This window comes from Phocoena sinus, chromosome 15, assembly GCF_008692025.1.
Source record: "Phocoena sinus isolate mPhoSin1 chromosome 15, mPhoSin1.pri, whole genome shotgun sequence".
Taxonomy (NCBI): Eukaryota; Metazoa; Chordata; class Mammalia; order Artiodactyla; family Phocoenidae; genus Phocoena; species Phocoena sinus.
The window spans coordinates 58,789,642-58,806,080 of NC_045777.1; the positions used below are offsets into that span (position 1 = coordinate 58,789,642).

At 45.8% G+C, this 16,439-nt stretch overlaps 1 protein-coding gene across 1 annotated transcript in view; it reads left to right on the forward strand.

The window, feature by feature from the left end:
- Positions 1-16,439, forward strand: part of CLEC16A (C-type lectin domain containing 16A) — a 210,612-nt gene that overhangs the window by 59,837 nt on the left and 134,336 nt on the right. Inside the window, 3 exon segments of the mRNA XM_032604590.1 lie at positions 8,530-8,659; positions 12,558-12,589; positions 12,592-12,657. Coding sequence (XP_032460481.1) covers positions 8,530-8,659; positions 12,558-12,589; positions 12,592-12,657 — 228 coding nt within the window.

Here is a 16,439-nt window from a genome sequence, read left to right on the forward strand (position 1 = left end):
CACTGTATCATTACTTTCCCTTTTCTTAGCAACTAATTAGCAATCCATGGGGAAACACTTGGAGATAATGCAGATATCCTGTGCCTCATTAAAATTCCCCCTTAGAACCCTCCTGCACTGTTGGCGGGGATGTATTGGGTTGGCCAAAATTTTCATTTGGTTTTTTCCATAAGATGGCTCCAGTAGTGCTTAGTTGTCTTTAACTTCATTTGAAACAATTTTGTTAGATTGTATTGTGATAGCTGTCATATCAGTGTGCATTTAAAAAAAAAAAAAATCAAAATTGGTGAATTTTTGTGTAGACATTTTAATATTGAAGATGGAAGAAAAAAGCAACATTTTCGGCATATTATGCTTTATTATTTCAAGAAAGGTAAAAACACAACTGAAACGCAAAAAAAGATTTGTGCAGTGTATGGAGAAGGTGCTGTGACTGATCGAACATGTCAAAAGTGGTTTGTGAAGTTTAGTGCTGGAGATTTCTCGCTGGATGATGCTCCAGGGTTGGGTAGACCAGTTGAAGTTGATAGAGATCAAATCGAGACATTAATTGAGAACAGTCAACGTTATACCACACGGGAGATAGCCGACCTACTCAAAATAACCAAATCAAGCGTTGAAAATCATTTGCACCAGCTTGGTTACGTTAATCGCTTTTGTGTTTGGGTTCCACGTAAGTTAAGCGGAAAAAAACCTTCTTGACCGTATTTCCTCATGCGATTCTCTACTTCAGCGTAAGGAAAGCGTTCTGTTTTTAAAGCAAATTGTGACAGGCAGTGAAAAGAGGATGCTGTACAATAATGTGGAACGGAAGAGACCGTGGGGCAAGCGAAATGAACCACCACCCGCCACACCAAAGGCTGGTCTTCATCCAAAGAAGGTGATGTTGTGTATATGGTGCGACTGGAAGGGAGTCCTCTATGACCTTTTTCCAGAAAACCAAACAATTAATTCCAACAAATACTACTCCCATTTAGGCCAACTGAAAGCAGCAAAAAAGCATCGAGAATTAGTCAACAGAAAACGCATAATCTTCCATCAGGATAATGCAAGACTACATGTTTCTTCGATGACCAGGCAAAAACTGTTACATCTTGGCTGGTAAGTTCCAATTCATCTGCAGTATTCACCAGACATTGCACCTTCAGATTTCCATTTATTTCGGTCTTTACAAAATTCTCCTCATGGAAAAAATTTCAATTCCCTGGAGACTGTAAAAGGCACCTGGAACAGTTCTTTGCTCAAAAAGATAAAAAGTTTTGGGAAGATGGAATTATGAAGCTGCCTGAAAAATGGCAGAAGGTGGGGAAGAAAATGGTAAATATGTTGTTCAATAAAGTTCTTGGTGAAAATGAAAAATGTGTCTTTTATTTTACTTTAAAAAACCGAAGGAGCCTTTTGGCCAACCCAATAAACTGGGTGCAGCCACTGTGGAAAACAGTATGGATATTCCTTTAAAAACTAAAAATAGTTTTACCGTATGAACCAGCATTCCCACTCCTGGGCATATATCCAGAAAGAACAAAAATCCTAATTGGAAAAGATACACATACCCCAATGTTCATAGCAGCACTATTTACAATACCCAAGACATGGAAGCAACCTAAGTGTTCATTAGCAGATGAATGGATAAAGATGTGGTGTATATGTGCAATGGAATATTACTCAGCCATAAAAAAGAATGAAATAACGCCACTTGCAGCAACACAGATGGACCTAGAGATGATCATACTAAGTGAAGTAAGTCAGACAGGGAAAGACAAATATCATATATCCCTTATACATGGAATCTAAAAAATGCAAATGAACTTATTTACAAAACAGACTCACAGACATAGAAAACAAACTTATGGTTACAAAAGGGTAAGTGGTGGGGAGGGATAAATTAAGAGTATGAGATCAATAGATATACACAACGGGACCTACTGTATAGCACGGGGAACTGTATATTCAATATCTTGTAATAACCTATAATGAAAAAGAATCTGAAAAAGAATATATATATGTTCAAGAATATATATATGTGTGTGTACTTTGCTGTACACCTGAAACTAACACAATATTGTAAGTCAACCATACTTAAGTTAAAAAAAACTCCCCCTTAGATATGGCATTCATTGATGATTCTTGCTGACCCAGTCTTTACCAGGATGGTGGTACAATGTTGGTTTTCCAGTGTCAGCGCTCGGTATTCCATTGTAAGCAAGATTCCTCCCTTCTTCCCATTCATTTAGTTATTTATCTATCTCTTCTTGGCACAGACTCATGGATTCCAGTTTTTTAGTGGTTTCTATTTCATTACTGTGTTTAATTAATTTGATACTCAAATCATCCCAGATTTGGCCCTTGAGAATCCTTTCAAGCTGGCTCCTATGTCTTTGTGATCTGCCGCCATCATTTTTTTTCAATCAGTCCTGACACTTTCTGTCATAACAAGGTATTCAAGGTTCATTTCCCACCTACTGTGCCCTTCCTCAGGGTTAATTTCTCTGAAAAGCCCTGGTTCCTTTCAATGGGCGATGGTGTTAGAGGCCAAGATCTGGGCACCAGATGTGCTCATGACTACATGGGGTGTCTTGCTTTTTGGCCCTTTCAGTGCACAGAGCTAGGAAATATATGCATGTATGTATACAAAATACACATTACCGATTCCTCCAATTCCAGTTAATTCCCAGAGGGTCCTTTCTTGCCTTCTCCCACTCCAGGTTTAGATGTCTCTTCTTTTACAGCGAGAGCCCTGGCTCCCAGTGACATCAAAACATTTACGATTTGCTCAATCCTATAATACATCTTTTAAAAGTTCCAGAACTGTTCATTGTTTGATAAATAAAGAGTTCAGGGTTGTTTGCAGTTCCCTGCTCCCCACCACCACCAAATACTTCATGTATCCCCAGTCCACAAATTGAGGGTATAGAGTCAAGTATTGTGTCATGAACTACTTGGATCTGTCTGCCTTTCCTTTCTTTTCCCCCTTCAGGATAGGTATGGTATTCATTTGAAATATATTTTGGTCTTTTTTTGTTGTTGTTTGTTTGTTTGTTTTAGTTTAGGGTTCTCCCTTCTCATTCGTATTGATTTAATTTCTTTTTTTTTAAATAATTTGGAATGTTAACAAACCCAAAACTTTTGCAAAAGGGTTTGTACAAAGAAGTGTCCTTCCTCCCACATTCTTTCCATCCTGTTCCCCTCCCTCTTGTAGATAACTAACTTATTGTTCTCTGGAATATCCTTCCTGCGTTTCTTTGTGTAAAAAGCAGCAGAGGTAGGTATGCTTCCTTATTTTCCCTTCTTTCTTACATGCAGGGTATAGCCCACGGTGTATGCTCTTTGGCACTTGGCTCTCTTCACTTAGCACTATCTCCGGAAATCACTCCGTATCAGTTCACCAGCGATCTTCCTCATTCCTTTCCCAGCTGCACTGTGCATACCATAGTTGATTCAACCAATCTTTATGCTCAGACATTTAGGTAGTTTCCAGTATTTTGCAATTACAAGTAATAGTGCACTGAATACCCTTGTAAGTGTGCATTTTTATATCGTTGGAGGTGTATCTTCCAGATAAGTTCCTGCGAGTGGGATTGCTCAATTGAAGGATATAGGAGTGATTTAAAGTTTTCGTTGAAAATGTATTTAAGTAAAAAAAAAAAAAAAAAAGTGGGAGTTCAAATAAAATGATTAATAACAAATAGTACAAGCAACACACAGATATGGCAGGGATTGTAAAGGCAGGCAAATGACTGAAGTTTGAGCAAAACTGGGCTAGAGTGTTGCTGCAGTCCCTTCAGACTCCAAAACAGAAACCTGGTGGGGTGGGAGCTCATGGTAAAGAACCTAATAACTGAAGGTCAGATGGAGCCCCCTGGGAATTCATCATCAGCACCTGGGTCCTGGCCTCAGGGACCATCAGTGGAAATCTGTGTCCACGTGAGCCCACTGTTGTGCTTTCCCTGGTGGCGGCAGCGTGACGAATGCACCTTGGGAGGGGAGCTAGGCCTCTCTGAGGCGGGCGTAGTGTCAGCAGAGAGGTGTGGCAGTGGGGGCCCACAAGGCTGTGCAGAACCATGCCGGACCTCCTGGTGTGGCATAAAGAGGGGTGCCCTTTGACCCTCGATCACCAAGACAGGCCAGATGCTCTTCGGCAGCCACTTTTGAAGATGGCTGTAGAATCCATTTTGGAACGGTGAGAATCTGGCGAGACCCTCTCCTCAAAAACCTATTACCCTCTCCTCTCATGCCCACATAGCATTTTGCATACAATTGCAGGGAGCTGGCAGAGCTAGGTAAGCATCACTACTTTTAAGAGTTGTTTGGATAAAATTGCTTAAAAGAAGAGGAAAAACCTGTTTGGCTTTGAAAGAAGCATTGTGTATTTTACCTAGAAAACTAAGTGGAGCAGCTCATCCCACAACCATGCCAGCTGGAAGAGGAGTATGTCGGGGGGAACAGGGGCGCAGCTGTGAGAACCAGGGTGACACAGCCGAGGTTCAGAAACCTCGTTGTGCATGGAGATTCCCTTGTGGGCCTGGTTCTGCACCAGGGCGTGACCTAGGAGGTGGGAGGGGGAGCAGGCTTGGCTTCTGCTGCTGCTTTTCTAGCTGTGTTGAGTCATACTTCTGGGTTTCTGTTTCTTCAGATTCAGTATTCAGGACCAAACTAGTGCTTTTCAGGCCATCGTGTGGGAAGCTCCAGAATTCCAGAAAGGAGCTTTAGGGGCCTCTGTGGAGGCCGTGAGGGAACCCGTGGTTGGAGATGTTCGGGCACCTGCCCACCCACTCTGTACCTGGAGCAGCTCTGCTCTCACCTCTTACCATGGTGGTGCCCTGGGAAATTGTCATTCAGAATTAATATGCACCTGCTCAGCAAAGTTTGGTGAGCGCTAGACTGGATTGTCTTTAACCTCTCCTCTATTCCAGAATTCTCAGAGTCTAGGGAGATGAAAAAGCCAGAAAGGGACAACCATGTCACAGCAGGTGGAGGCACTAGGGCTTGGCCCCGGAACCTTGGGGAGTCCTTGGAGCTGAGTTCCTGCTGTGTCAGCCAGGCAGTCGAGGAGGAAGGGGGCCTCGCAGCACTATGGGAAGCAGGTCAAAGGTCACAGGGCAGAAGCTGGAGATTGGCACCATCATCTCACTTGGTAGTCTTCAGATGTCTTTGATGGCACGCCCTAGTAGTAAACAGAAGTAAATACATAATTGAACATGCATCTCCCCAGTAGATATACATTTATTGTAAACTATACATATATGTATTAATGTACAAATGTTATGTACATCATAACACAAGTAGATTTTTAAAAGATGATAATTAAAAATAAAAGAGGTACTGCCTAGCGAATCATCTGGCATACCCACCGAAGTGTGTCTGCACCCCACTTTGGAGAAGACAGGGGTAGTTGGGAGGCATCTGAAGGAGGCTGGTGGAGGGGAGGATGTGAGTACGAGAGAGAATGGTGCTTCTCAGACAGCAGTCTGCAGCACCTCCCGCCCTTTGCCGTGGCCGCAGGCTGCGTGGACTGCTGTTTACTCCGTAGCTCTTGGTGAATTGATTCACTTGTTTTTTCTTAAATTTAGCTTCATCCTAAGCAGTAACATCCACAAAAGAACAGGTTTTCTGTGCAGCTAGAATTTTCTTCTAATGCACATTAAAATAAATACAAAACTATGCAGGCACATTCCACTTAAAAATCATGTGTCAGCCCCCACCTGTGTGAGAGGGTCGGCTGCGGGATCAGCCCCCACCTGTGTGAGAGGGTCGGCTGTGGGAGACTCTGATCTGCGGCGTCTGACTCCAGACCACATTGGGAGGGAAGGGCCTGGTGCAGGCAAGCCCCCTCCTCCGCGTCCGGGCCCACGTGGGCATGTGGGGATGCAGTCCTCAAGCCAGAGGATAGTTGCAAGCACGGTCACGCCTAACAGAGTCCCAGAAAGGTGGCGAGGCTGCGACATCCCCCGGTGAAGGCACTGTGCACACACTGATCACAGGCTGAGTGGGGCGCCCTGCACGCCACAGCTGCTGTGCATCATTGCCAGCCCTGCCTGCCGCCAAAACCACCCCCGGTGGCCTGTCATCCATTGCTCCACTCCAGAGATGTGTAGTGAGCACTTGCCGTGTGCCAGGCCCTGGACTAGACACTGGAGTTCTGGTGGAGAACAAGACAGATAAGGCAGCTACTCTCAGGAAGCCCACATCCTAGTTGGGGAAGGCAGACAAGAAACAAGCAAACCAGTAAATAGAAAACAGAAAATCCAGGTGCAGGTTTCCCCCCCGGGATCCAAAAGTAGAGCGGTCCTATGAAACCTTTTGTAGGACAAGATGGCGTAAAGCCAAGATGCAATTACCTTAGGACGCATCTTGGTAACAGATTCACAAAATAAATGGAGGTAAAGCACCAATGCTCCCAGACACAGTTCAGAGCTACGGCAGCTTGACGCTGAGGTGCTGAGTGGGGTTCCCGGGAAGGAGCTTGGCGGGGCCGCTCCCGCTGCATGGGGTGCCTGCCGCCTCTATAACGGTTGCTGCAACACCAACGCTCAATGCTATTTCTGCTTTTTGCCTATTTTTGTAAAAGGGAAAATCCTTTTCAGGTTTCTTTTGGTTAGAAAAAGAGGTACTAATGTAGGTCTTTCATAAAAGCGAAGTGGCCTAAGGCAAACTTTTCGAAAAGGTGGGGATACCTGTAGTTATACATGCTATAAAGTAAAATCAAGATGGGGGGAGGGGACAGATCTATACAGGAGAATTCCCAGTAATTTATGTAGCTGTTCCTCCCTCAGGGAGACAGAACAGAACTCCTTAATCCTTAAGTGTGGGCTGTGCTTAATGACTTGCTTCCAAAGGGTGTGGGATGCAAGGAGGAGGAAAAGTCACTTTCCAGTGGAGAAACTTGACCAACATTCTCTTGGCCAAATGATTCAGATGAACATCCACAGCCATAAGTCATGTCAATAGCCTGTACCCTTGATACGATGTGATGAGAGGAGCACTTCCCCTCTGCGGTCTTCCTCCCAGAAACCCATAACCCCAGTCTAATTATCAGAAAAACGTCAGTCAGAATGCCCCAGATTGAGGGGCATGCTACAAAATGAGGACCAGTCTCCTCAAACTGTAAGGAAGGAAGGTCTGAGAAACCGTCACAACCAAGAGGAGCCTAAGGAGATATGACAGCTGGGTATAACGTGATATCCAGGATGGGATCCTAGAATAGAAAAAGGATATTAGGGAGAAACTAAGGAAGTCTGAATGAAGTATGGAGTTTAGTTCATGATAACTAAAAGAGGTAAAGGAAAAACCAGTGGGGAGGGTGTCTGAGAAGACGTCTCTGAGATGGTGATGTTTGAACTGAGCCCCGAATAATGTGATTGAGTTGTGCCTGGGTAGGGAGGACTGGGGTGAGAGCGTTCCAGGCAGAGCAGACAGCTCTGTAAAGATCCTGGGGCAGAAACAAACTCACTCCGGTCAAAGACAAGTGGGAAGGAAGCTCAGCACAGCTGGCGGGGCGGGGAGGGCCCCGAGGTGAGGTCAGAGGTGGACGGGGGCCAGGCCGTGCGAGGCCTTGATACCATGAATGGCATTTGGATTCCATCCTGAGTGTGATGGGAAGGCCAGAAGGGGACCTGGGCTAATTTCCACTTAAAATCACTTGGTTCGGTGTGGACCACAAACTAAGGGGGCGAGAAGAGAAGCAGAGGCCACGTGGGAGGCACGAGTCCAGGGGAAGACGATGACAAGGCCGTGGCAGAGTCCAGCTCCACGGCCCATCATTCCTGAACAGAGATGTAGATTCACATCTCATCCTCTGTTTCCCCTCATCATGTCTCCCGAAGATGGGGGCCATTACCTGAACTCTGGGTTCTAAGAACTAAGTATTTGAAGGTCCACACCTGTGCATCAAGGAACTCTGTAACAGGACACCTCACGGCACAACAACCGTCCACCTCTAACTCAGGATGTTTTCCTTTGTTGGTTCAGACCTTTTTCTCAAAATGAAAGTGTACACCGTGCTCAAGTCAGGTGCTACAAAAGTTGCCCCTACTTAATTGGGAAAAATAAAACGGAGTCCCTCCCCCTCTCTGCTTTCTGGAAGTTGTTAAGTGGGAAGGGAAAACAAACGCTTCAGTCATGTCAGAGCCTTTCTACAGTGTAAACAGTTTCAGAATATTTTCAGTGAATTTGGTTACGTTTTATTAACCACGTGTCATTTCTTCCACGCTCCTCAACTCCTCTGGGAAGGAAGCATGGTATCAATAAAGTAGAATAAATAACTGTTGAAGAAAAAAATCTTGAAATAAATCATTGCGATCTGTGCTTTCTTGTCAAAATCAGGGCCCCATTTCTCAACGCTACCAAGATGAAAGGAGAGAGAGGTTCAGGCCCCCCAGCGTGCGTATTGCAGGGGCCCTACCACCGCCGTCGAGCGTTTGCTGGACGCGTGCGGAGCAGTCTGCCAGGCTCCTTCTTGAGCGCAAGAGTATCTGTAAAGCTCAGTCTGGGGCCGTGTGGGCTCATCCTGGTGTCTGTGTTTGCTTCCAGAGATAGAGATGGTAATCATGGAGCGCAGCAAGCTCCCGGAGCTGGCACCCAGCACCTCGGTGCAGGAGCAGAACACCACGGACGAGGAGAAGAGCGCCGCCACTGGCCTGGACAGCGTCCAGTGGAGCAGGTAGTCGCCGGGGCTGCGGGAGGGCTGCCCCCGAGCCAGCCATCGGGGGCTGGGGGTAGGGCACCGCTGCTCAGTCTCTGGGATGTTGTGGAAGGGGGTGCCTTGGCCGGGTGCCCACAGAGGATAAGCCAGGCCTCTTCCTGCCCCCGGCCCCTGCCGATGGCCTCTTCTGCCTCCCGGCCAAGCCGTTCTGCTTCTCCACCAGAGACACGGCTCCTCTCGAGAGGCCACAGGGACAGAGCTGGCCCTCAAGGCCGTGGTGTTCGCCCCTTGGAATGAATGACCAAGGCATGGCACTACCACCCCAAGCACTTCGGTGCTGGGCCGCGTCCTAACGAGTGTGGCCTTGTACCAGCCGCTCCTGGCCATACTCTGCTGTTCCCAGAAAGGATCCCCTTGGGGGAAGCGTTTGGATTTCATTCATTTGCTGCCGCCACGTGCACCACCGTCCGTAGGGCCCGACCTCGTGACTCAGCCAGCACGATTTAATGCTGGATTTAACGCTGCTATCCACCTTCAACTTCTTGCCTGATTGTTCATTTCAGTGATGGCTGCCCAAACTACACCCTCTGAAAGCTTCCAGATGCCACATTGCCTGCAGCCTTGCTGTAGCACCACCCCTTCCAGAAGGAATTGGGTGGAGGGCTGCTCCTGAAGTTGCAGCAAACTGTTAGGAGGGCTTCTTCATCCTTATCAGATGGCCCTACTGCACAGATGCCTGCGATAACCTCCTAATCCCATATTAGTGGTAATAAGTGCAGCAGCATGGTTTCTCTGTCAGCCTGCAAGGCATTCACTTCCTGAACTCTCACGGTGGGGTGGATGAAACACACACACACACACACACACACACACACACACACACACACACATACACACACATATACATACATACATACATACATACACATCCTATTTATTAATGCAACTTAAAGACTCGAAGCAGGCTAATTTTTTCCTCTGCGTCTTATCTCTTTCTTGGCATGTGTTTCAGTTATCTAACAGACAGGATCAATTTTTATCAGTTGCACAGGGGAACCACTTGTAGTTTTGGTTAAATAAAAGTCATCGCAGCACAATGTGGGCCGTCAGTTGTACTGACAAGGACCTTTCTGATTTTGTGTTGTGACAATAAATGTGACACCTGAAGCTCTGAAAATTAAGGAAAATCATTCTAAACACAGAAAGGGAGGGGGAAGCAACCTTTAGGTGCTTGCACGGCTTTAATTTGAATATGAATCATTGAAAAACCAAACTGACATGCCGTGGGAGATGCTTAGGCTAATGTAGGCACATCTGCTTAACAGAATATTAGCGGCTGCTTTCCATGAATACTGTCATGATGTGTTCAGTTTCTTAGGATCTAATAAATGGAAACAGCACGTATTTTGCATAGTATGTAATACTGTAGCTTTCCTAAGGAGGAAAAATACCCATGTATTGTCAAAAACAAAAGTCAACCCGACCAGAAAGTTACGTTGGAGTGTTGGAGTTGAGACTTCTTTTTTTCCTGAATTTTAATGAAGAGAGGGGTTTTCTTAGAGTTGATTGAGATTGTTTCTTAACTTTCGGTGACTTTGTCATCTTCTACCACGTGGTTCATAATGGAAGCTGATCCTGTGTCTTAAGTTGGGCCACATGCAGATTTGTGACCCCCAGGGACTCTGGGCAGGAGCTGCGCTCTGCTCTGAGACCAGGTGCTAGGGAAAGACTGTCCCTGGTGGGAGAGTTGTCAATACCTTTGCAAAGGTATTGAGTTGTTTGGCTGTCAGAGACACCGCCACGGACTTCTGTCCTCTCACCTGCACTGAGCCAGGAGGAGGGCACTGAGGGTGAGGGAGGGGACAGTGTTGTCCTTGACATGAATTGGATCTTGACATTGGTCTGTTTTGTCCAAAGAAACAGCATAGTACAAAGTGGGAACTGTCCTTATATTTGCCATACACTGTGGCTGTATCTGCATTCATGGTTAAATATAGGCGTAAGAAACCAGAAACCATTCACAACATTCTCTCTTTTCTTTAAAAAAAAAAAAAAAACCTTTTAAAATTTAAAAAGTAATACACATTCAGAAAATGTAAAAAAGCTTGAAAAGTATAAAGAAGGGAAAAAAACTCTCCATAGTTCAAAGGCAGCTGTTATTAGCATTTTGGTGATTTCCTGCCAGTCAGTTTTCAATGCCAGTATAGTGGGAATTCTGCCCTTCTTCTCCCCAATAGCTTATACCCCCCAATAGTCATGTATATTACTTTTTATTCTGGTTTTCTCTAATATCAAACCCCCAAGCATCTTTTCACTTTATTGTACTCTTAGTAAACAAAATTCTAAGGGCTTCATAATACTTCGTCTCATGCAAGATGGTATATCCACTGAGCCCTCCCTCTGCTACTGGGCATTTGGTTATTCCTATTATTCCCAAAGGAAAAAACAGTCCAAATTCCAAGCAGCTGGCTTACAAGAAAGTGTTTTATACTTTATCCTGCTCTTATGTTTGGAAGCATTATTGCTAGGGGCTTAGAAAAAAACAGATCCACACATGGCAAAACTATTCGCGCATTTGAATGGTGATGACAGATCGGGGGCTCCAGAGAAATAGAGCCTGAACGTAAATGTTCCTTAAAAGTTTCTTCCTTTAATTTCTGTGTGTCACGTGTTTGTTTCAAATGTTATGACAAGTGCGTTTCACTGCTTCTGCATTTTTCAATATAATATTTTGAATCGGTGATACATTTGTGGAGTATCAAAATTCAAAAAAGTATAAAATGTTTTGCAGTGAATAGTCTCCTGTTTCTCTGCTGCAACCATCTCGCCCCCCCATCTCCCCGCCCAGTCAGCAGTGTTGACAGTAGCTTGTGTCCTTCCAGGGGTAAAGTGTGCCCTTGGTCACTCATTGAGTTGCTGTGTTCTCTTGGCTTCAACCTGGCATCCGAGGGCAGGCCGCAGGACAGTCATGGGATCAGAGCCTCCTGTCTACAGGCCAGATCTGTGCATATTCTATTATCCTCGTGGTGAAGAGTCTTTCCCGGCCAGGCCCTTCACCTGGAAGTGGCAGCATTTAGGGTGTGCGGTTTGTGATATTTGCAGCCACTCTATAGATCTCACCCACAAAGCATCAGGCGAGAGACTTCCTATCGATCCCTTCCAGTCCGGGAAGGTCAGCCCAAGAAATCACTGGGCCAGGACCTGCCAAAGTGAGATCGTGGAGAAGTGCCCTTGGAATACTCAAAATAGGAATCCAACAGCAGCTCTCATGTATGAGCACTTTCCACCCTGTGCCTGGGCCTGTGCTAAATGCCTCTCTGTTTTCATTTTGCTTGAATCTTCACTGTAACCCCGAAGGGTTTAATCCCCACCTTGCAGATGGGGGAAAGTTTTAGGTAATGTACCCAAGGTTTGCAGCTAAGTAGAGGCAGAATCAGAAGTCGAACCCAGGCAGTTCTTGCTCCAGGGTCCACATTCTAAAATTGTTCAGACTTGTTGGTCCTATTAGTCTGCTAGTGTGAGTCTATTACATTGCCCCGTTTTCTTCATTCTCTTGTCACTCTTTGAAGTGATGATGTGCGTGTCCATTCTCTGTCTGCCCACTGGCATGGAAGTGCCACAAGACCAGAGACTTGGTATCATTTATCCCCAGCGTCTGGGACAGCGGGGTGAACGATGCTGAGTGATTAAGTGGTTGGTTCGTTCCTTAGTCGGTTTACCCTGGAGACGACAGCTTCGCACGGGCGGGGCCTGCCTCTCAGTCCCCTTTGTGTCCTCCAGGCCTGGTGCTGGGCTGGGCACACGGCGGATGCACTGCTTGCTGGCGGTGGGGCTGTAAGGGCTAAGGCAGCTGGCTTCCCGTGTGCAGGTGAGGCTCGTGCGTGCCACGAGGCTCATGCGTGCCCCTCTTTTCCAGACCCTTCCTGGATATGGTGTACCACGCCCTGGACAGCCAGATGACGATTACCACGCGCTCTTCGTGCTCTGCCTCTTGTACGCGATGTCTCATAACAAAGGTAAGCTGCTCAGCTTGTCCGCCTTCAGGGAAAAGGAAAGCTGCTTTCCTTGAAGAATTTTCCTTTCTGGTTTTGGCAGACTCCCACCGAACTTCTCTTCAAGCTCGTTAGAATTTCTCAGGTGCTTTTCTACAGGACTAAGGCCGCGGGAATCGGTTACTCAGGCAGCACGGGGCTGGGGCAGGGCAGAGGGGGAGTTTCAAGTGTTGACCGTCCAACCCAGCATGACTGTTCGCACTGTGCTTTGCTTTCCACCCTTGGTTTACAACTGACTTAGGCTTCCTACCTCTTTCCTAACATCAGAACAGAAATCAGTCAAATTGTAATCTTGGTTTTGCTATTTATAAAAGTTGATGTGCTGTTCTGGGTTCAGAGCTAAAATAGACTCTGAGTGGATTGTGTGGAAGCGTAGGTTTCCTTTCTGAAGAAAGGTGTGGTTCTCTGGCTTCCCTCGTTGAGGCCGAGTGGTCAGGATCAGACGCCCGCGGAGCTGACAGATTTGATTAGAATCCATTCATTTACTTCCCCTCTGAGAACAGTCGCTGGTGTGTGTGCCACCTGGCTTGACATGGGCAAGTTCTCAAAGCACCACAGCAGAATCTCTTGGAAGAAGAAGTCGAGAATATTCCTCTGGCCCCTGCCAAGTGCTGGGCTTGGCATAGATGAGACTTTGCATCAAGTGTTGTTTTAGTAGGTTTTTCATGAGCTTATTGGGAGGTAGTTGGAGGTGGGTTTTACTAAGACAGCCTATGCCTGGAGTCATTAGAAAGCACTCAACATAAGTATGTACTTACTCTTAAATCATTAATCATGATAAGTTGATTAGTGGCAAAAGGAAATATAGTGAAAGAGGCCTCCTCTCTCGTTTGTCCTCCAGTTCTCTTCTTCACAGGCAGTTCACGTTAACAGTTTCTTGTGTGTCTTTTTAAAGATATCCATGCAAACCCAAGTACAAGTGTATATTATTTTATTTATGTGGGTTCCCCACTCCCTGCCCAACATGGAGGTTCATTCTTTATTGTCTGTTTTGTGCCTTGTTTTTCTCACATCATCATGTATCAACACGTCACTTCCCATCCCTATAGAGCTGCCTCGTGCTTTTTAATCCTGTGTCTGTGCCATCATTTATTCCGCCATCCCCTTACTGAATGACACTGAGTCCATTTCCAGGGTTTTCCCACTAGAGACAGGACCGGCCATGATGGCTCTTCTCCTGTATAAGTCATTGTGCTCACGTGCAAGGGTGTAGATCTGCCCGAGACTTCTCTAGAAGATGCATAGCAAGCTCCGAATCCTCCCTCCACAGTCTCGTTCACTCCCATGGCTTCTGCGACTCCCTCCAGCTCCTGCCTTGGTGACTGGCACACGGAGCCCTCAGTTAGTGGGAGTAAACAGAACTCCAAGCCTGACCGATGGAGTCGGTCCCACCCATGGATTGCCTGCCGTTCCCCCGACCCTCACCTTCCATGCCCGCCTCACTCCAGCCCTGCAGTCTGAACCCCTGACCTTGCACGCTGGAGACTTCTACCTAGGTGATTGAGCAACACTTTGAAACAGTCTGTCTACACCACACTCATCCCCCCCAAAATATACCCTGACCTCATCACGCTTCCTACCATTTCTGGTTCAGTTGAAATTGCCAGCCAAGGTTGAAACTGCCACGACCTTTAGCTCTTTCCCTCCTTTGATCCCAGCATTTAGTCATCAGGTGTTGTCATTTCTCCCTCTTCAGCCTATCTGATCAGCAGAATTTAACTGAGCACAACTCAGTGCCTGGCTCTAAGTTAGGTGCTGGAGGCGAGAACCAAAGGCACGAGAGCAAGAGAGATAACTGAGCACGTCATCCCAGTGGCCATTATCACAGCCTCCCCGAGGGGTCAAACACACGGCCATTTTATAATCCATCCTCCACAGCACTGCCGGGTGATTCTCTGTAAGACTGTGTTGACCGTGTCCTTCCCCTGTTCAGAAACCTTTGGTGCTTTCTTCTCTCCCTTGAACTCCAGTCTCCTGTACCTGCCATTTTGAGTATCTGGATCGCACCCACCATTCTAACTTGACCTGATTCCACCAACTTCCCTGTCATAGACCCTTGGCTCCGGCCCAGGGAGTCAAACTTTACTACGCAGTGATTGAACTCTTGCATGGAGATAAACTTGCAGTGGCTGTCATGGTACTCACTGAACTCTTTAATATTCTTTTGGTTGCAAGGCGCGGAAACCACCTCACATTAACTTAACGAAGAGAGAGAGTCTTGTAGGAAGGCCCCTGGGGCAGCTCATGGGATCCAAGAAGTTGCCGAAAAGCCAAGGGAAGGGCAGGACCAGCTCTGGGGATCGTGGTAGATCGTGTTGTGGGCCCATCAAATCCCAGGCAGGGAGTCTGTCTCCGTTCAGGTTTCAAACTGTTGGGCAAGAGATCTCATTGTTCCAGGTTGGTGATATGTCTAACTCCGGAACAGTCAGTTATGGCTGGGGGTGGGGTGGGTGAGAGTCAGGGTCACATAGCACAGAGCTGGCTCCAGGGGTTTCAGCTCTGTGTCTGGAACTGCTCCCAGAGAAGGGAGCTTCTTTAGAAGGCTGGCAGCCACCCCAGTCAGAGCCAATACGCCTACCTGTTCTTGGCTGATCTGCCACCTTCTTGTATCCATCTGTTTTTTCCTGCCGTTTTCTCTGCCGTAACATCACCACCTATTGAAATTCTGCTCAACTGTCAAGGGTCTGCTGAGAACTCACCTTCTCCTGGAATTTTCTCTGATCCCTTCAGGTGATACTCACTCTGGGTTAGTACCGCCTAGTGTGGCAGGCACATTTTATACTTTGCTGGATTTGATTTGCTAAAACTTTGTTAAGGATTTTTGCATCTGTGTTCCTGAGTGTTATTAGTCTGTGGTCTCCCTGTAATTCTCTTGTTTTGTTTGCTCTCAAGTTATGCTTACCTTATGAAATTAATTGAAAGTATTCCCCTCCTCCTGAATTTCTTGGAGGAGTTTTGGTAGAACTGGTATTATTTCTTCCTTTATTTTACTATTTGGTAGAATTCACCAGCGAAGCCATCTGGGCCTGGAGTTTTCTTTGAGAAAAGGTTTCAAAAGTATTCAATTTCTATAGTAGATATTGGGCTATTAAAGCTCATCTGTTTCTTCTGTTCAAGTTTTGGTAGCTTGTGTCTTTCAAGGGAATTTGTCATTTCATCTAAACTGTTGAATTTATTGGCATAAACTTTTTTACTATTCCTTTATTATCCTCCTTTTTTTATTTTTCATTTTTTCCTTTTTTTTTCGGTCGTGCTGTGCAGCATGTGGGATCTAAGTTCCCCGACCAGGGATCGAACCTGTGCCCCCCTGCAGTGAAAGCACCAGAGTCCTAACCACTGGACTACCAGGGGAATTCCCCTTTTATTAGCCTCTTAATGTCTGTAGGATCTATAGTAGTGCCCCTTTCTAATTCATGGTATCGATAGTTGAGGTCTTCATTTTTTTTTCCTGATCAGTTTGGCTAGAAATTTATTCAATTTTATATTAATTTTATTGGTCCTCTCAAAGAACTTTCTTTGGTTTCATTGATTTTTTTTCTCTGTTGTTTTTCTGTTTTATATTTCATTGATTTCTGTTCTTTATTTCTTACCTTTAGCTGCTTACTTCAATTTTAATTTACCTCTTCTTTTTTGTTAAGATGGAAGCTTAAATCACTGATTTTTTTATGCTACTTAGTTTATTTTATTTTACTTTTGAAAATTAACATACAATAAAATTGACTCATTTTGTGTGTAGTTCCATTAAT